The 21,315-nt window shown below is 40.2% G+C and overlaps 1 protein-coding gene across 1 annotated transcript; it reads left to right on the top strand.

The window, feature by feature from the left end:
• Positions 1 to 1,297: 1,297 nt before the first annotated feature.
• On the top strand, positions 1,298 to 7,831 carry LOC128438496 (zinc finger protein 862-like). Its single transcript, XM_053421078.1, has 11 exons — positions 1,298 to 1,586; positions 2,723 to 2,893; positions 3,002 to 3,177; positions 3,278 to 3,453; positions 3,561 to 3,730; positions 3,808 to 4,046; positions 4,144 to 4,401; positions 4,528 to 4,740; positions 4,848 to 5,081; positions 5,171 to 5,323; positions 7,757 to 7,831. The coding sequence occupies exons 1-11, from the start codon at positions 1,298 to 1,300 to the stop codon at positions 7,829 to 7,831; spliced, it is 2,154 nt and encodes a 717-aa protein (XP_053277053.1).
• The last annotated feature ends 13,484 nt before the right edge of the window (positions 7,832 to 21,315 follow it).

Raw genomic sequence — 21,315 nt, 5'->3', positions numbered from 1 at the left:
CAGATCATTGCTGCTGCTTTCGAGGGTGAGTGCTGCAGGCAAATCTAAACGGGGATGTGGACAATTAGCCTGTGTTTCTGTTAAACTCTATTAAACAGGGAAAGAGTTCTAGACTGCCAAAGCTGATTCACATGGCTGGGATCTGCTACTGATGGCCTAATAGGATACATGCTGCCGCCACGTAGTCTTTCATTACAGGTAAAATCCTCCGATGGACCCTTGTGTGACCTGGTTAATTATCTACAGCAGCGGACACATGCATAATCATCGCTATAGAAAAATACTTGACTGACGGTTCAAATCAACATAATTGGCTACATGATAGAGGCAAGACATCAGTATTAATAATGGGGAAAATACCTCTCAGTCCACATTCACATGCCCATACTCACCATTCTTTAATTTCTGATTTATGTACAGAAACCTAAAGAAACCATTAGCAACACAGAGACTGACACCGTCACAGAGGTTGCAGATGTGCCAGGCTATGGGAGGCGGCTACATGGTGGATACTTCACACAATATACAGGCCCACGGGTCCAACAGTTAGAGTATGTCACCGGATTGCTCTGCAAAAAAGTCACACATACATTCGCCATCTAACTGTAGCATGACAGAGCAATTGTATGAGTTAGGGTAACACTGGTTACACAGGCTCAGTCTTCGCACCAGGGAATTTACAAATGTAAAACCCTAAGGGGATCGTCACACCCCAAAATGAAAATTAACTCATTATCTACTCACCACGATGCCAACGAAGGGTGCATGAAAGTGTTTGAGTCCACAAAACCCTTTTGGAGTTTCAGGGGTAAACAGCATTGCAGCCAAATCCAATACAAGTGCAATAAATGGTGACCACTTGTTCAAACCTAAAAAAAGCCAGACATTCAAATTCGACTCAAATGGAGTCATTAACACCATGTTTTCAGCCTAAACGTCCTGCGTTATCCTGTCAGGAAAGGGAAATCTATCAAATAGCGTTCCTCCAACTTTCTACGATACTAATGAAATGAGTAAAGTCAGTCGCACTGCCAAGTGCTTCCAAATAAACCACAATTCATTAATAATGCAATTCTTTCCACTATTATAGTGGATGGTACAGCTCCATCCTGGGCAGTGTTTCCCCTACCATTGTTCAGGCCTGGCGGGCCGCCAGGCCAACGAGCGCCCCCGCCAGGCCAACAACCGGCCAAAAAAAAATAAAAAATAAAATAAAATACTGCGCGCGGGTGTCGCGCGTGCGCAGATGATGCCCCTAACGGTCAATCTGACAGCATTAAGTTAGATAATCATTAGCATGGCACCACCAAAAAAACTTAAAAGGGATGAAGGACAAAAAGATATTTCAAGGTTCTTCCTAAACACGGTGCCAAACGAGAGTACAGGTGGGGAAGAAGGGCGAGTGACAGGTGTGGAGGAACAAGTCGGAGGGGCAGAGGTGAGAGATGTCCGCGAGAGCAACCAACCGAGCGCTAGCAATAGCATCGGTGACCGAGATAGGGGCAGCAAACACCGAAAATCCGGCTGGGACCCAGACTGGCTTAAAAATCCCAAATATAGCCAGTGGCTATACCAGACTCAACATGGTAAGTTACAATTTGTTGTCATTTTTTATTTTTTTATTTAAAGGAAATATATAGCTTACATTAGCCGCGTTTACATGGACACATCTGACCGCATAGATTTCTATGCGGAACAGAAAATGATCATGTTTACAATTATCTGTTCGGCATAGATTCTATGCCGAATAGAAGAGTTGGTGTAGTCCGTTTTAATCGCCATGTATGCACTTATTCCGAATAGATTGGGGTTAAATTTAGAGCAGCCGCAGTAGTTCGCCATTGGTCCACTGAGTTCCGTCGGCACTTTTAAGCACACCGAACTTAACCGCTATCAAGGAAAGTGGATTTATTGCCTGATTCACGTCTTTGTTATCACTCCTTAAAAGTAGTCCGGTAAGCGTGTCCGGTTGCTTAGCGAGGGGACATGGGTGTTTATTAATGACGTGTTTGCGTATCGTAGTGTCCGCGCGCGTCCGAAATAACTGTAAATGAGTAGGCTACTACTAGTACTTTTGCAGGCTGAACGTTAAAAAACTTCTTAACTTAGAGAGATGGCATCTGCAGTAGTGCGCAATTGGACCTTCGAGGATTCCTGGTCACTAAATTCGCGTAAGACCACTCTCTCCCACCAGTCTTGGCTGCGGACTCGCATCCAAATTCCTCTTGTTTGCGGCGGAGCTTAGGGTAAATATAAAGATCTGACGAGAAATTGACGTTGCTGCGCTGTGCTGCTCCTTCTTAATTGAAGGAGCAGGCAGAGAAAAGCTCTCTCCTGCTGTGCTTTCATTAAAAGGGCTCAAAAGTCTGGTTCTGGAAGTAAAAACCCTATTCATTTTTCCCATTGAGAATTGGATTATTAGCCATAATATCATAACCATCCAAGCTCACCACCAGCTATCTCAATATGTATTGGTGCGTTATGCTCCTGTACATGAAATTAGTTTATATTAAATCAACTTTGTTTTTAGAAAAACACTGTTTATTCTCCGGCAGAAGAACTATACCACGAACCGATCGCGTAAATGCGACGTCTGATTGGTTCAGCCCGCCATTACCATAAACATTTTCAAATGAGGTTTTGAAGGAGAATTATTTTTTTTCGATAAAATTAAAATAAAATAATAATAGACTTTCTGAATTGAAATATTTTTCGTTTACAGGAATGTTCTGTCGCATATGCCGCCAGCATAAGCAGGCTGTAAAGAGAGGATCACCCCAAAGGGTGTTCATTGAGGTCCCCTCTCAGACGTTCAGAAAGGATGTCTTGGATACCCATTTGAGGTCAGAACATCACAGTGCAGCGTTTAAGGCCCACACAACTTTGGTTAAAGGTAAGATTTAATCTAATGATTTGATTTCAGTGAAAGAATTTGACAACTAGACTTTAATCACATTAATGTGAAACTGATGTGTAAGGGCTTATTTTGCTCTTTGTCCAGGTCACTCTGTCACAGCAGCTTTCGAGCCTGTGGTCGTTATTGAGCATGAGGCTGTGGTGGGTGCTTTCAAGTGTCTGTACTGGCTGGTAAAACACGAAATTGCCCACCACACTAACTATCCAGCTCTGCTTGAGCTAGCTGATCTGCTGGGTTGTGACTACTTTGCCAAACTGAAGGTAACTGTATAATATTAACTGGTAAACTGTCAACTGTATTATAATAAGACTTATATAATTTTAATTTTTGTATTTTTCTATATCTCTTTTATTTTCAAAGATAGGGAAATCCACCAACTATAGGTCCCACCGCATGGTTGATGAAATGCTGGAAATACTGGCTGGTGTTATAGAAGCACCAATCCTGCAGGACATTAGAAACTCCCAGGCTGTCGGGATCGAACTGGATGAGAGCACTGATGTTGCTGTGATTAAACAGCTGGATGTACATGTTCGGTAAAAAGATAATGTTTTCTTGTAACAATAATTTAACATAGTTTGAAAAATATATTGCAAGATCAAGCTATGTGTATTTATTTAATTTTAAAACTATTTTATTTTAGATACCTTGATAAAGAGGGAGTTCTTTTTAGCCAGTTTTTGGATTTGGTTCCCCTTCCTGATGGGAAGGCTGACACCATTGTGACTGCCATCCATAAAATCCTTGATCAGAAGGGCATTCCCAAGGACAAAATATTTGGTCTTGGGACGGACGGTGCAGCAGTCATGACAGGTATAAGATTATTGGACTTAAATATATTGTTTTTTTTGCAATTATACCCTCAAATCTTTTTTTCTTTTTAAAAATAGGACGCCATAATGGAGTGGTGAAACAACTCTGCGACACCATGCCATGGCTAGTCGCTGTGCACTGTGCTGCCCATCGTTTGGCTCTGGTCTGCAGAGATGCCTCAGAGAAAACAGCCTACATGAAGACTTTCAGGGACCACCTGCAGCATCTTCACCTGTATTTTTGTAACAGCAGCAACAGGACAGAAGTTTTGAAGGCAGCAGCCACAACACTGGGAATCGCTAATCTGAAAGTTAAGGTAAGACAAACCTTAATTTTTACAAGGAGGAAAGATTACAGAAAACTGTTTCATTGCACCAGATATTTCATAATATTTTCCCTGCAATAATGTATAGGAGGTCAAGGACACACGCTGGCTTTCTCAGCACCAGGCAGTGGCAAACCTGCAGAGAAATCTCCCTGCAGTGCTGACGGCCCTTGCAGAGGAGGTACAACACAATAAGTGCCCTGTGGCAAAAGGACTCTACTCCTTTTGTGCCACTTATCGTTTTGTAGCTGCATTGCACCTTCAGGCTGATGTGCTTCCTCATCTGGCGAGATTGTCAAAGATCTTCCAGAAGGAGGACGTTAATTTCCTCGCTGTGAAAGACCAGGTTAGATTATCCACTGTCCTTGTTCTAACTTTTTTTTTAATCTAAACAAATGATTTGATATTTTAAGATTATTTGGTTGTGCAGTTGTCACACTGCATACTAAATGTAACTTTGTTTTTCCCTCAGGTACCAGTCACAATTGCCTCAATCCAAAGGATTAAGGAGGCAGGTCACAACCAACCTCCTGGCTCAGCCCTGGCCAAACTCCACCACGACCTGAATGATCCCAGGGGGCTGGGAATGTTTAATATCAGGGCTGAAGAGGAGAGAGAGAGGAGAGGGCAGCAGTCCTCTGGCAGCAGTGACCAGCAATCATTTTGGGGTCGATTTTGCACTCAGGTATTTATTTTTATATTTATTTATATTAGCTAATTGCAACCTGACAGATACAACTATTTTGTACCACAATTATCATAGGATAACAAGTTTTTTTTTTAACAAACTAGGTGATGGAGCCATATCTGCTGCAACTTGTGGAGCAGTTGAACGGGCGTTTCCAGGAACTCCACATCCTTGGGGCATTTAGTGTGCTGAGCCCACAAGCAGCCAGGAAGCTGGATCAGGATGTGCCTGTGAGCCAACTGAAGACTCTCGCAAAAAAGTTCCACCCAATGGATGAGCAGACACTGCTGGAAGAGTGGTCTTCATTCAGAGAACATCTCACTACTGGCATTCTGAAGGTGAAAGATTTTTTTAAGAGCTAGCTTTGTCCCTTATCAAATTTCATCCTATATTAATGTTCCTTGTCAACTGCTCTATCAAACTATAGGACAAGAACCAGATGGATGTAATGAAGGAGCTGACCTCACAGTACGATGAGCTCAGTCAGCTCTACCCCTGTCTGAGCAAGCTTGCTGCAATTGGGCTCACTATTCCGCTCAGCAGTGTTAACTGTGAGCAAGATTTTTCCACTATGAACAGGGTAACACAACTCATTAATAATTTTAGCAAAGTAATTTCTACCTTTAGTCAAAATTTTAAAATCTAATGAACAAAGACAAAAACAAATCTTCACTTTTGGTAGGTGAAAACTGACCTCAGGAACAGGCTGCAGGGAGAGCACTTGGGGGACTGCCTGAAAATATCCATAAATGGGCCGCCTGTTGGAAACTTCCCTTATCAAGAGGCCATGGAGCAATTCTTCCAAAAGCCAAGAAAGATCAAGTGTAGCAACCAGCCATGCTCACTGTGTTCATAATAAAATAAGTGTATTGTAAATAAAATTAGTGTATTGTAAATAAAATTAGTTTATTGTTAATAACGTGTTTATTGAATCATTATCAACTTGTGATGGCGAAGCAAGTGTTTTATATGGAAATAACCAACAAATACTCTAGCATCCCGTGAAAAATGTATAACAAATCACACTATCAGCTCTTACCACCGGGCCTAAAAAAAATTCTAGGGGAAACACTGCTGGGGGAAACACTTAATCCTGTTGTTACTTTGAAAAATAATAAAATAAAATAAAAGCATCAATAAAGATCCTTCTACTGTATTGATAACTAGAAACATTATATGGCTTAACCCTGATGACAACATCAACTGCCTCACAGTGGCAACATAAATATATCCTCTACATAAACTTTGGGAAAACATTGAATTGACACACTCAATATGCCAACATTTGATTTATCAGCTAGAGCTCTGGATTCATAGGCCATTGATCAGATGAGGCCCCAGCTAGCCGTCAGCTAGCCTCAGATTGATTGGTTTCAGTTTGTTGGCGAATATATGTATCGCTTAGCTATTTCTACAGAGAAACACTCGGGAAAGTTAGATTTTACCACTGACTTAAGATAAATAAATTATCAAGGATTTAAAATGTTCTACCATGTGCCCTAAACAACCTAGAAGGCAGGCAACATCTCATGAGTGCACCATGACCTGATAAATTAGTAGACAACCTTCTGTTAATCTTCTAATCCATATTACTCATAGGGCTCCAAGCTCAAACAGACAAAAACATCACCTGTAAACATTAACACAGATTAACCAAATTTCCCAAGATTCTTGATCGATACCGATTAATCCTGTGTTGTTGTGACATATATTAACTTGTTTAGATGTGACCCTTGACCATGATCAGTCAGTTGTTAAATTATGAGTAAGGATTATTTAATCTTTGCTTCAGTAGAAAAGGAAATCACATTGTTCCAAGTTAAATTACAGGAAATGTGATGAAAAGGCCTTTTAGTCTTCCACTGCTTTGTTCCATATGAATGTAAATGAGGCAGGAGTGAATCATTTCCAGCTCTCATATCATGAGGATAAGGGGAACACCTGTTTCATTAGGAAACTCACGAAGAGGAAAACCTCTGGGATTTTGAGATACATATAAAGACCTCGCATTCTCCTCCCAAGTTGTCTCACACAGCGGACTATATTGGATTCCTAACTCACGGTTTCTGCAGAGCTGCAGCCAGAGACAAGGATAAGTATGACATTGGTATTCTGTGTAGACGAACTGAGATGTTATCTCTATGATCACAAGGCTAAAGCCTCTCTGAGGGTTGGAAATGGATCACAGGACCAATTCCATTACATTTCTGACAGTCATTTCTGCAGAAAAGATTTATCTGTAGTTACTGGCTGACACACCCTAAAACTGCGTGTTTATTTTTTACCACTCATTCCCTGAAAAAGACACATCAACATATAAGGAAAGACTCAACAACCGGAATGAGAGAAGACAAAGGGGGAAAACAGTAGACAGACTCACTCCGTTTTAGCAAAAATAACAGGAGTTGAACAGAATACTAAGTGTTAATTAAGGCTTCAGGAGAACATGTTTTCCATGAATGTCTTAAACTGGAGGCAGATTATATAAGATGTTGCTGTTTTAAACTTACCTGACTGTGTAGCTAGAATATTTTGTGGTTCTTTTGATCTTGTTTTTGGTTGTGCTTTTAACTTTGCTATATGTTTTTATCTGTGCTGCTGCCTATCACAATTCCTGGTTAAATAAAGGTTAAATAAAAGTGCGAACAGAAATCTGTGAAGTGTGACAGAAATGTTTTGAGGTTCATTTTATTTATATAGGATATTATTAGTATTATTACTATAATTCTTATTCTCATTCAAATGTTAGACTGAATGTCACAGTGATGTCAAAACACAATAATTTCTGGAACAAAAAATAGTCCAACAAAATGTATGATTGTGTCAGGCCTAACTTAATATTGTACCAAGTAAGAGGTTTCCTTCTTTGGTTTACAGCTTTTATTCCCTGAGAATTTCCTTCACATCCAGGCAAAATTTATATTGTACAATGAAATATCGGCACCAATATTGATTCGAATTGGAAATCCACCGATCAATACGTAATGAAATACCTGGTCCTCTCACCTTGTAGGCCATCAGGCTTTTGGGCAAGACAGAGAACAAGAGATTGCCTGCAATGCTCAGGAGACAAATGGACTGCAAGTAGCTAATTTTGGGAAGTCAGATTTCTTCAGTAAAGAAACGTGTTATGGTTTGGTCAATCTCCCAGATCTTGCTTCAACCAACCGAATATTGATAATATTCCATGAATCCTTTATGAACTGAGCAGGCCTGGCCTCCTTCTCTTTTCTCAGTCTCTGAGAGCATTCTGCCCTTCTTGTTCTGAACAGATAACCTCAAAGAACTCACTGGAAAGATTGTTTTTGTGAGTAATGGCTTTTTTGAACTGCTTATTGAGGGTCATGATTTCCCTACTCGGATACAGTATCTCAGCCTCCTGTTTGGCCATTTTCCAGGTGTTCCCCTGGTACCCTTCCTCTCCTTACAGCTGAAGCGTTCTCTGGTCATTTTGTTGTCGTGCTATCAATTTTCTTCTTGGCTGTTCCTGCTAATGTGGCCTCTGCTCTCTCCCTGACAAGGTTTGGGGTCTAGTTGTTTCCATCCTGTGCTGACATTCGCTGGGGGCCATTTCATTTTCTCTCTCGCAGGCTTGGTGCCTTGGGTAATGTTAGCAGAGCTCCTCTTCTGGCTTTAGAAAATGAAAGGGGGAACTTGCCTAGTGGGCCTTTTATGAGTGGCTGAATAGCCAGACAAAAATCCCTCCAAGAAGCAAAATGTCTTAACATTAAATCGCACAAGGATGAGGAATACTTTACTGGCAATATGAAAAATAAAAATGTATAATGGACAGGGATTTATGTGGCAGTACAAAGTGTATAAGAAACAATAGACGCAAGCTAGGATTATTTCACAATCACATTTGCACAGAACATGGACATACAACACAGGAGGTTTATTGCTTTGTACCTAGTGATCATTCTGTCACTTTATCTCTACCTTATCCTTTTTTTTATTGTCAATATTCTCGAGTATATGATTTTTGCTTTACACTTTTAAGACGCAGACCTCCACCTCACCATAGTTATTTTCTTCTCATCCCTCCACTGCTTGTCTTATACTTCTCCCTCCCCGCAATGTAAAGCTACTTAACAGGATCTTAACTCCACTGATAAACAACAGACTAGTGATTCCCCCATCAATCAACAGCCCTCCTTCCCTGCTCTGGGTCCTTGCAATTTCTCAGTCCTCTCAGCTCTGATTTACTCCCTTCCTTACTGTCAGGCTTATTCTCTCCTCGCAGCTTTCTCTCTTCACTAAATCTGTGCTGCGTCAGCTTCTCTCCTCCCCTGCTCTGTCTACATGTTGGTCTGAGATAGACTTCTGTTTAACTTCTCCCAGCCCTCATTCCACACAAACACCACTCCTTCACATTTGCTTCTCAGCCTGAGAAGGGAGAATTCTCTTAAGATTGTATGTAAATTAAACACACTCCAATATGGATGAGAATTCCTCATCCATATTAATAGCAACTTCAATATCAATCTGACAAAAATCTAATAAGAAAAAGGAAATTAAGCAACAGAGAGGATAGCCTGTGCATATTATGAATAACAAGCTTTCCTCAAAACCTTTTATAATGGCTGTTAAATACAAGGAAAAAAAAACATGTAACAAAAAAAAACAATACTATTCTACGCAGTAAAAACTGCTACCTTGGGCTGTTCATACTGCACCATGCCTCCTCCATTAGATGTTAAAATTAATTATTGGGATGAAAACTGCCAAAATCAATCATCAATTTACTATTTGAAAGGAAGTGGTTTTAGCCTGCAGCCTCTGTTTTCAAAGAATTAAATCAAGTAAAACTTCTGATATTACATTTCTGAGCCAACTTAATCACTGCAGTACAAGGGAAGAAGAGCAAGAAACAAGAGACAGCCGCAAATAATTGGAGGATATTCTACAGCAGACACAGCTTTTCTGCTTCTTCAGCACACTCTGTATAAGGGACAATTTGTAATCCCGTCTAAAACCTTGCTGTGTTCATCCATCTCATTGAGGATACAGCTCAAGTTATTCATTCTTTTCGGAGGGCTGTAACTACAGTGGCATGAGTGAGGTGTCTACACTACTTCAAAACATTTGAAGGATAAGTCTTGGGTTTAAGTTTAAGTTCAGAGTTTGCGTTGGGTTATAGTTATATAATGGCTGAGGTTAGGCATTCAGTTGCAATGGTTAAAGGTTAAATACACACTCCAGTGCTGATAAAAGCATCTATCCAAGAATATTGAAAAAATGCTTAAGAAGAGTTAGAGAGCAATGACTGAAGGGGTCAAGGCCCTGTGGCTATGAACTACAGAACGAGAGGGTCAGGCATCACAGGGGAATGATGACTGCATTAGCGGGACAACATAGAAAGCTGCTAAGTGTATCATGGACAAAGATGTGGCGCTCTTAAACAGACTTAAAAACCCAGAAAAATCTGCTTAACTCTGTTTCTCTGCTGGATACACAGGGAGTGTGGTGATTATTTGTTAGTTACTAGAAGTACATATATAGCCTATGAAATAACTTTCTGTTTGGGCACATGTGTGCTAGCATGGCTAGAAGCTCTATTCTGAGAGGCTCTTCAGAAGGGGAGTAGCCACGGTCTTTGTCATCATTAGTAAGACTGTCCTACAGCCCTAAACATCTTGTCAAGCTATGCATACATCACAGTTATCGGCAGTCCCATGTGTTGTATTTACTCCCTGTCCAAGTGTCCATACAAGACTAGAGAACTAAATTCATATGTGGATGTGATTGAGAGAGAGGGAACAGATTATGGCAGATGACACCTGGACTTTTTCCAGAAAAAACTAATGAAGTTCAATTTTAACAAAAGCCAATTAACCATGAAATGACATGTTTCTACGACTAATGACCGAGGAGGAGGACTAAGCCACACACATAATATCTTTCCTCCCACGGAAAATAGTCTCTGCTGCTTTCATACTTGGCTTTTAGAACCCAATAGCAAAAGCTTGTTTAGATACCGATATTGCATCAATGGCATTACAGCTAAACAAGGCACGGGATTGGATGGTTTACTGCCCCTACTTTAGGAGATGTTGCCGCAGTGTGTGCAGTGCATTATAACAGACACGACTAATCGATAACTTAATAAGTTGCCAACTATTTTTATACTCGATTAAATCGATTAGTTGTTGCAGTCCTATAAATCTATGAGGCAGTTGTTTTAATGCATCGCAATGCGTACATGCACGACTCTGCATCAATGCATAGACAGAACATAATCGATTCATGTTTTCCACTTTGTTCACTTTTTTAGCGATGTCCCAGAACTGCATAATTTTAGCCACCACTGCTTCAGGATCAGGACCGACACAAAATAAAGGTCAGGTTGTCTTTTACCGTGTCTCCTGTCTGAGTGTCCTTCCACCTCCCACTGACCTGCGCTCACTTTACACTTTAAATATAAACACCGAAACTAAGCTCTGTCCACTTTTATAGACTGACGGTTAATTAATTTTTTTATTGAAAGTCTTATTTTGTAAATACAGCACACCTTTATAACAGTAATAGTCTAAAATGTTCTTCTAAATACATTTTTAAAGCACAAATCATGAGGCTAGTGAAGATGCACACCTCGAGTAGTCAGTGGTAAAAAAAAAAAAAATCATGTATAGAAATAAATTTCGATACTCTTATAATTGAAAGGTGCCTAGAGATACCCGACCTGATATGTCAGTGGATGATAACATGTGCAAAACATTTTGAAGGCTCCACCACACATTTCACATATCAGATAGTGTCCTCAAGCCCTGTATAGAAGCATACATTTGTCATATTTGTCCGCTCATTAAGCAGGTATTACCTTTGATTTGCCAAGTATCTAGTTTAAAATGTTCTTCATCAAGAATGTTCTAATATGTTGATGCAATCATAGGACATTTGGCTAGGCTAATATAGTTATTGCAAAAAATTACACAAAAGCACAAAGATTAGCAAAACCCAATTACTGGCCTGGATTGTTCTTTTTGGTTTCTGCTGTGTTTTCCTTATCTTAAGAAGACAATGATAGGCCTTCTTAACATGCCAGCACTGCCTTCGGGAACAAAATGGACCCTGTCCATTCATACATCCATCCATCCATCCATCCCTTTATTTATTGCTCCTGCTTATTCAGGTCCACGCTATGATGGCAGCAGGTCCTTTTGTCTGCCCTCCTCTTCCACCTTTTCGGCATTGGGCCTTGGGGATCCCGAGATGTTTCCTTGCCAGAAATTATATGTGATGATGTTCTAGATGTGCTTCCATTTTGACCTGTCCACAATAACTCCACAGGGAGCTGTCCTAGAAACATCCTGATCCATGTCTGAACTGTGTTTATTGACTGCATTCAATGCAAAGAAGCACTGGTTGCAAACAAAGATTCTCCTTGATATCTGAGCCTGATACAGTTTGGCATCGCCAAACCCAATTTGCATTTGCAACCCCTCAGTTCATTTTTCATTTCAAGGGGGCATTTTCAGTAGTTGCAAAGCAGAACATCATACAGTGTTTCTTTGTTTTTATTTTAAAGAAAATTAACCATCCAGTAATACTGTCTCAATAGCGGATTAAACAATCCTCTCTCAATCAGTAGTAGCCATCTTGGTTGTTAATGACAAAGTTTCAGCAGCACTCCCATTGCTCATCTCTCATCCAAGCAATTTTTGATTAACCAGTTTCAGGACGGGTGGCAAACAATCTGAATGGGAGGGGGGCCAGACCCATATAGTAGATAGAAAAAAATAAAAAGAGCTCAATGTTTGGTCTGATTTCCACGATAAACTTCTTATCCTCATTAACACCCTTATTACCCTACATCTAGCATAATGTGACTGCTTGTATCTACAATCTCTGTTTCCTACACTATAGCCAGAGTTGATAATGACCGAAATTCCTTCCTAACTTATTCACTCAGTCTCTAACAGGCAGTTTACGCATCTAATAGGCAAAGGAAATCTGTGGTTATCCTGCATGAGACCTCATTAAACCCAAATCAGTTCAAAACAAAATACCAAAGAAAAAGAAGAACCAAAACATAGCACAGTATTTGATGAGCTTTTTTTTAAAGTTTTGTCAACGGTTTAATTATGCCCCTCTTATTATGTTTTCAATTGATCCATGAATATATTTTGCTAAAGAAAAATTAAAAACACATGTTTTACATCTATAGACATCACACATTTCTCTGAAAAAAAGCACTAATGCAATTCTGGCCTCTTGTCCACATGTATATGATGTTGTAAGTCACTAAAATTGAGATTTCCTTCCAAAGTGTAGAATTTTCAAAAACGCTGGTTGCAGTGTATCCAAAATATCTTCAGTAGTGTATTAGTCTGTTATCCAAAAACTAACCAGCTTTCTATATATTATTTAGAGATAATTGTAATCACAACCATTTAAGATATTAAATAACTTCAAATATGGAAATAAAGGGAAACTTAGTGTGCTATACCTTAAATATTGGGCTTTGTTTAACTCCCATAACTTGCAAAGGCTATTCAGTTCATCAACTACTAACTAGGGCTGAACGATTTGGGGAAATAATCTAATTGCGATTTTTACCCAAAATATTGCGATTGCGATTTAATATGCGATTTTTTTATTTTATCCTCTTTCCCCCCCCCAAAAAAACCCGTAATGAATGATTTAAATATGACCAACACAATATTAGATACATTTACTGTACAATATTCTTTCCCACATTTTTATTTAACTTCTCATTACAGAAACAAGAACAACAAATCGGTGTGCATTTAAGTAATTTAATCAAAGTCATTGTAAGTATTAACACAAGCCATGCACTTTTTAAAACCTGTGTGCAAAATTTACCATGTTGAGAATTTTTTTTTTTTAATTATAGGTGTGTTACTGCTCCCAAGTCAGTAACATTGCCAGTGTTGGGAAGGATACTTTCAAAACCCTTTCCGTTACAGAATATAGAATACATGCCTAAAATGTAATCTGTAACGTATTCCGTTACATTAACTAATCTGAGTAACATATTCTGAATTATTGGATTACTTCCACATTGAATTGCATTTTATAAGTGTTGGAATGCGGCGTTGTTATAGTCAGTGGAGCAGCAGCAGTTTAAGCTCTGTGTCCGCGGATGCGGCGGGCCAGCTGGATGTGCTGGAAGGGCAGCTTGCGGATCAGCAGCTCCGTAGATTCCCGTTCATGTCCGGGTGGTCGTGCAGCGGTATGGAGGCGCCGGGCCTCAGCAGGAACCCCCCATGCTGAACACCCCCGTCTCGCAGATGTGCATGTAGGTGATCGGGGGGCTCTGGAGCCGCGCCGCCCCGGAGCTCGGCTTGCTTTTCCGGGGAGCGATTTTCATGTCCGCCGCCCACACCGCGGTCAGCACTGAGATGAGCTCGCTTTGTGTGTCCGACACGTCGGCCGAAGACTTTGGGACCCTGTAGAAGTGTAGGTGATGCAGGCTTGCTTCGCTATCTTCTGGATCGGAGGAGTTTTGTGGTCCCGCGGCATTCTTGCTGTGGGTGAGGAGAGTATCCCAGAGCCCTACTCTCTTTCGCACGTTTTAATCGCGCACGTTGCAATTAGAAAATCGTGTTTTATCATATCGCGATTTTATCGCAAATGCAATTAATCGTTCAGCCCTACTACTAACCCTAACTTATGTTAAGCTACTAAATTTTTTGTTCTGATTCTTTAGTACTGGGAACCAAACATTTCACCCTACAGTAGCATGATTCAAGAAAAGCTGATTCTTGGCTGAAAAAAGCAACCGTCAACCTAACCGAGATGAAAAACAGTCTATAAATAATGACACTTAGTACAATGCCATTAGTGTGCTAAGAAAAGTATCAACTGAGGCATATACACACACGTTGAGAGCCCTGTGAAGCAGCTGATTAATATCATGGGAATACAGCAAGAATTTCCCCAAAAGGATAACGTGTCAGTGCAGGAAATAATGGTTTGGTGGATGACTGTGTGTGAAAGAATGAAAAATAAAGAACAACTGGATCATGTGCTCACATTCTGAGAGCAAAATTGTTTAATTGCGTTTAATAATCAATGATTAGATCAAATTGACTGATCGTTTTTCATATAGAAATAGCTGATCATTTCAGAAAAAAGGGCATCAGTGGTCATCTCCACTAATAGAACCCCAATAGAATTATCTGAATTACCAAGAAAAGAACATGAATGCTCCAATAAAGCCTAATTAATAAAGCACATAGTAGAGGTTTGTTTAGAGTAAAATGCATTGGTGTGCGTTTAAATCAAACAAAAATAAGAGGATAGCAAATTACAATCCCCAGCCCAATATAGATTTGAGCTCCCGTGCAGTTTAGGAAACACTATATAAATGAAAAGCTGACCCATGGGAATCTCTTTAATTACATAAAATAATTGCAAATCTGTTTCCCCAAACACCAAATCAGATAAACCATTTTAACTGCAGGCCTGCTCTCCGATATCAAGCCAAACAATTATCAGTGATATGCGTAAACATCCTAGCAAATGCACTCCAGCTCCTCAAGTGGCCAGCATAGTGATATACAGGGGGAGGTTCAGATTTAGAAAGAGACAGAGAGCGAGAGAAAGAGAAGGATGGCAACAATTAATAAATGTAAAAGGTTGGTTTCAAAGAGGACAGTTAAACAAAAAAATGCAAACAGCGAGGTAGAATGAGAGGGAATTACAAAAGCATCACTAAACTGTTTATTTGGTGGAGGTATAAAGCCGCTCATGCACTATTGAAGTAGCAGACTCCTGCAGGGATATCGAAACAAATAAACACTCTACGAGCCTCTCCACATCACACAGATGTGAGAGTACTGCAGGCACTACAATGTGAAGTGGCAAAAACAATGTACCAACAAAGCCCCACAAAGGCCTTTGGTTTATCGAGGCCATCAGTGCGGAAGTAAATTTACGTCAGCAAGTCCTTGACACACTTTTGATTTGGCTCCTCTCAAATGCACTGTGAGACAGTTCATGGGGGACAAGTACCAGGGGTCGGTATACACCTGCATTATACATAACCATACCAGACTGTGCTGAAAATTAACGCTCTCATAAATGATAAAGATTAAAAAAGAGTTGATCATGCATTGTTCTACGAACAATTTCTGAAAATCATGATTGATTATTCTCTTCATGATCCACGCAAATTTAAGAGCTGTACAGTTAAATAGAGATGGAGCATGTTAAGACACGTGTTACATCTCAGATAATTTGGTCACATTTGAATGTAGTAAAAGAAAATGTGAGAAGAATGTGCATGTTTATCATTGTTTAATGATAGAAACCACCGGTCGGTCGGTCGGTCGGTCGGTCGGTCTCTCGCTCTCTCGCTCTCTCTCAAACTTTGTAACTCTGGGTTAAAACAACATAATTTGATCTTCATGGAAACAAATGTCGTGTTTATTTGCAAACAGAGCAGGGAAGTGAGATTTCAGCACAAGTGGCGACAGCTCTTCCATAATTGCAATCGCTGATACTGGTGTCCGTCCCTGGACATGCGTTTGCTTGTCTGACAATATATCTCTCAACCCTACTGTGAGTCATGTTTTTTTTTTTTCCTGATTGATCCTTTTAACTTCTTCCCCCAGTTATCTGTTTGCCTGTGATTCATGGATTAATTAACAGTGTAACCCTTGTATGCTCTGCCTCAGATCACTGTTCCCAGATTACCTGGTGTGCCTGCCAGCCTTCGTTTGTATCCAGAGTTATCGGAGGACTCCAATCCTCTCCGGTGCCCTGCTCCACCAACAAGGTCTCACTGCCGCAAATACTTTAAAAAAAACTTAACAAACAACACTGTGTAAGCTTTTAATCCTTCTAAAAGCCTGAGTCCTACATTTGGCTCCAAAGAAAACAAGATCTTAACTTAACTGCATCGATCGATATTAATTTCTTATTTAAAAAGCGTGGAGCGCAGCAGTCGCCAAATGGTTACAACCCACTTGCATCACCACATATTCAATGTTTGTGGCTGGGTACCTTTGTTGCATGTCACTACCCTTTCTCCTCCGTTTTCCCTGACTGACACTTTGAGATGTCAGTAGTGGCAGAAATAAACTTGGCAGTACTCTCAAGTGGACAAACTATGTAATCACAAAAAAAGTAACTATTTGCTGGAAATCCACATTACATAATGTATGCTGTTTACACTGGTAGTGATCTATCTGCTACAGACATATCCATAAAACCCATTCATATATATATATATATATACACAAACAACATTAATGACAAACAAGTTTCATAAATGACAAGGATGTCGAGCAATGAACAAACTAATGCATAACTGTGATCATGTTTTTCTTCATACTAAATAAGAAAGAGGGGAATGCTTTCTTTCTTATTCTCTTTTTTTTTCTCTATCACAATTTTTAATGAATAGTTGTTTACAAGTTTTGCCAGAGAGAGATTGGGGTGGATGATGGCACATGGTGGAAGTGGTGGTTTGGGGTGTTAAGATAAAGACATACTTATAGATACATCTTCACCCACAAGACCGTAAATGCCCACCCACTGTCTCCTGGCAGGCTAAAGTGTGACACGATGAGCAGTTAAGGGAAAGAATACCAGCTTTGTGTGAGAGCATATGCTTGAGGTGAAAAGAGAGAAACAGAATTCAGACGGTCTGCCTCAAGCCTGTTCCTGTGGTTGTGCAGTCAGTGACACCTCAGGAAGAGCAAGAGCGAGAGAGGATGGGGGTAGTGTGTCAGTTGACTGTGGTGGACAAACACTGACGGAGGCACAATCAGCTCTTTGACTTTGCTGTAAGGCAGGCCAATCGTACTTCCTTTAATGGAAACGTTGTCATTTGTAAGCTGTATCAGTATTTTTTATTAATAAATGTTATTTAAATATAAACCTTGGTGAAATTACTTCAGATAGTATATCAGTACTTCCTGAAAATGTTTTGCACATTTTAACACAACAATAAAACTGTCTGACCGTTGGTTGGCTTTGGTTTGCTCGTTAGAATGGGAACAAGCTGTTAACTGGACTACAGAATTATACTACACACACACAGCCAAAACTATGACATTGGGAGCCTATGAAGATGGTAAAAACTACCCACTGACACTGGATTACTTTTAGTGCTGCTAATGGAGAGGGAATGAGGGAGAGAGGCAGAGAGGTAGAGAGAGAGAGCAACAGACCAACAGACTGAAAAAGCGAAAGCAAGACGATGGCAGCATAAAGTTCGACAATGAGGCAAAAGCTAGAGACCTTATATGATATTATGATTACCTAGAAAAGCAATTTGGTTTCATTTTTAAATTGTGGCAGGAAATATTTGTCTACGTAAATAATGGAAACACCGAGTGGTACTACATGAGTTTTGAGAAGATTCGCAGCTAACAAACACACATCCACATGCATGGACGACACAGAATTCCCTTAGGAGCACTCACAGAGAGGGTAACGGATGCGATCATTGCCCACCAGATACCATGAATCACTGCTTCAGTTCCCCTGACACAAGACACTCACAAGGCCCAGCACTTCAAAGTACCACATGCAAATCAAATAGGCTATATCCCAGTTGGTTTGAAAGAAAATCTGCAAACTAGGGCGTATTCATATTCTCTGTCCAAGGTTTGTAATTTAACTCTTTTTTAGATTAACTGGGATGAAGAGGTTGGCATCCTTAATGTTCTACCAAGTTCATCAGAGTTCATATCACCAGTTTTTTTTTCTTTGTTTTGTAAGTGTCATAGAGTAGCTCAACGTTTTCCCTACAGAAGAAATACGATTTATGTACAGCAATAACAGCAATAACTAGTCTAATATCCAATATCAGATTGCATGTAATTTTCGCAGAAAGAAACTCTCAGCAGGCAACACAAAAAATTCAGTCTATCTTTTTTCGTCAGAATACAGAAATCCCATTCTCTGAGTGTGTACTATTGCTACAAAATATAACAAATAAGTGACATATTCAGTACGTTTTCAGTTAAGCAGCTGTGGACCGTGAACAGTGGCCTTGAGAACAACGACAAAGGCATTGGAACCCCCTGTACACCCACTGTTGAGGATTCAAAACAATGTGCTCACACATATGAACACAAACACCCAAGCGCAGCCACAGAAGGCTGATTCAGGATCTTGTTGTCCTCTGTGGGCAACAGTAATACGGATGTTTGTCCTACCTTTTCTGAAGCAGCAGCAGGGTTTGTCTGATGAAGGCCACTGGTGTCTACACATTCAGCCCCATCTTATAAGAAATAGAGGACATGTTAACAGTTTGAAGTTAAGGATTATCTCAGAGTGAAAATGGAGAATATCAAAAGAAAGACAAATAATTAATTATCAAAATAAGGAAGTCCGGGAACTTTTGTGTCGGGTTTTATGGCTACTAAGAAATCTCCTATTTTCTACAAAACATACGTGTAGACGTGTGGATTCATATGACATCCACTGGCTGTCTTTATTGCTACATTAGCTGGATATGGCACATCCTCCCTCCCAGCCTGGAATAACTGTCAACCCACCGACAAGATGAGAGGAGAGGTATAAAAATAAAGCCCTAAAGGGATGATAGTGTGGCATCTTCAGCATGATTAGGCATTCACAACTAGACAAGCCAAATCAGAGGTAATAGGGTAGACACCAATGCAGCAAGCAAAGACAAATGAGAGAAGAGACGGGAGATGTGAGGGGAGGGAGTCAAAGCTCATTTGCCTGCAGTGAACACATTATTTTCCATTTAATGTGACATACACAACTGATTTATACAATTTATAACAAACCAGAGCAGATGGACATTACTTTTCCCTTAATAAAGAAAATTCATTTTTGCTGCCAATTGTTGCTACACACCCCTGCACACATGCAGGCACTTGAAATGTGGATTAGCTCGTGTTCCAACATAACACACAGGTTTCCCTTCTCTACCCTCCATCAGAGGGTGAAATGACATGATACCTCTGATCCTGTTAGAGCTTAAAAACATTTTATTAGGCCTCAGTCGTGCTTTTAATGTCTCTCACTCTCACTGGTTGCTCAGCCCACACATCAGGAGGGTTATTTAAAAATGTTTTTGAAATCTTGCATAGTGTCAAATAACTAACTGTGTGATGTGGTGTTGAATCGTTTTTGATTTGATTTCCAAATGATTTCTTCTGTCTGACTAGGTTACTGCGGCACCCATTACAATACAACCTATTTAAAAACAGAGCAGCTGTTTTACTAATATCATGTATACTGCAGTAGGTTTGTGCCAATAAACTTTATGAAATGTATAGTAATACTAAATCAGTATGCTATGGTAATCCACTCATATGTTTCGATGTAAATAAGCTTTTTACATCGATGTTACATTTTCTTTACCAGCTGCTGTGAAGTTCTATTTGGAAAAAAATAAACAGTGAGTGTGACATTAATCAGCATGAGCCACACTGCTTCTTAACTTCATTTTGTTTTATCAGGTAACTAAGGCAATATAAATAGCTTTTTTATGTCTTCTGGGAACAGCTTAAACTTTCTGTTCACCGAACAAATGAAAATTTACTCATTATCTCTCCTGGTTAGGTGAAGTGATTTCAACAAAACACTTTTTGAGTTTCAGGGGTAAACAGTGTTGCAGTCGATCCAATACGATTGAAGGCTTAAAACTAGGGCTGAACGATTAATTGCATTTGCGATAAAATCGCGATATGATAAAACGCGATTTTCTAATCGCAACATGCGCGATTAAAACGTGCGAAAGAAGGTAGGGCACTGGGCTGCTGTCCTCACCCGCAGCAAGAATGCCGCGGAACAACAAAACTCCTCTGATCAAGAAGATAGCGAAGCAAGCCTGCATCATCTACACAGGGACCTAAATTCTTCGGCCGATGTGGCGGACTCAGAGAGCGAGCTCATCCTGCTGCTGACCGCGTTGCGGGCGGCGGACCTGAAAATCACTCCCCGGAAAAGCAAGCCGTGCTCCGGGGCGGCGGGGCTCCAGAGCCCCCCGGTCACCTACATGCACATCTGCGAGACGGAGGTGTTCAGCATGGGGGTGTTCCTGCTGAGGCCCGGCGCCTCCATGCCGCTGCAGGACCACCCGGACATGAACGGGAATCTACGGCGCTGCTGATCCGCACGCTGCCCTTCCAGCGCATCCAGCTGGCCCGCCGCATCCGCGGACACAGAGCTTAAACTGCTGCTGCTCCACTGCCTATAACAACGCCGCATTCCAACACTTATAAAATGCAATTCAATGTGGAAGTAATCCAAGTATTCAGAATACGTATATAGAATATAGTATCCTTAACCAACACTGGAAATGTTACTGACTTGGGAGCAGTAAGACTATAATTTAAAAAATGTTTTTCTCAGGACGGTAACTTTTGCACACAGGTTATAAAAAGTGCATGCCTTGTGTTTATACTTACAATGACTTTGATTAAATTACTTAAATGCACACTGATTTGTTGTTCTTGTTTTGTAATGAGCCGTTAAATTAAAATGTGGGAAAGAATATTGTACAGTAAATGTATCTAATATTGTGTTGGTCATATTTAAATCATTCATTATGGTTTTTTGGGGGGGAAAAAGAAGATAAAATAAAAAAATCGCATATTAAATCGCAATCGCAAT

Source organism: Pleuronectes platessa, chromosome 4 (assembly GCF_947347685.1).
Source record: "Pleuronectes platessa chromosome 4, fPlePla1.1, whole genome shotgun sequence".
NCBI classification, from domain to species: domain Eukaryota; kingdom Metazoa; phylum Chordata; class Actinopteri; order Pleuronectiformes; family Pleuronectidae; genus Pleuronectes; species Pleuronectes platessa.
Note: the sequence above shows the minus strand (reverse complement) of the source record. Positions and strands in the feature narration are given on the sequence as shown.

Coding starts and splice junctions, on each gene's coding strand:
- LOC128438496 (XM_053421078.1), top strand. CDS start 1,298: ATGGCACCACCAAAAAAACTTAAAAGGGATGAAGGACAAAAAGATATT. Junction 4,402..4,527: donor TCCTCGCTGTGAAAGACCAG/GTTAGATTATCC, acceptor TTTTTCCCTCAG/GTACCAGTCACAATTGCCTC. Junction 5,324..7,756: donor ATTTTTCCACTATGAACAGG/GTAACACAACTC, acceptor CTCACCTTGTAG/GCCATCAGGCTTTTGGGCAA.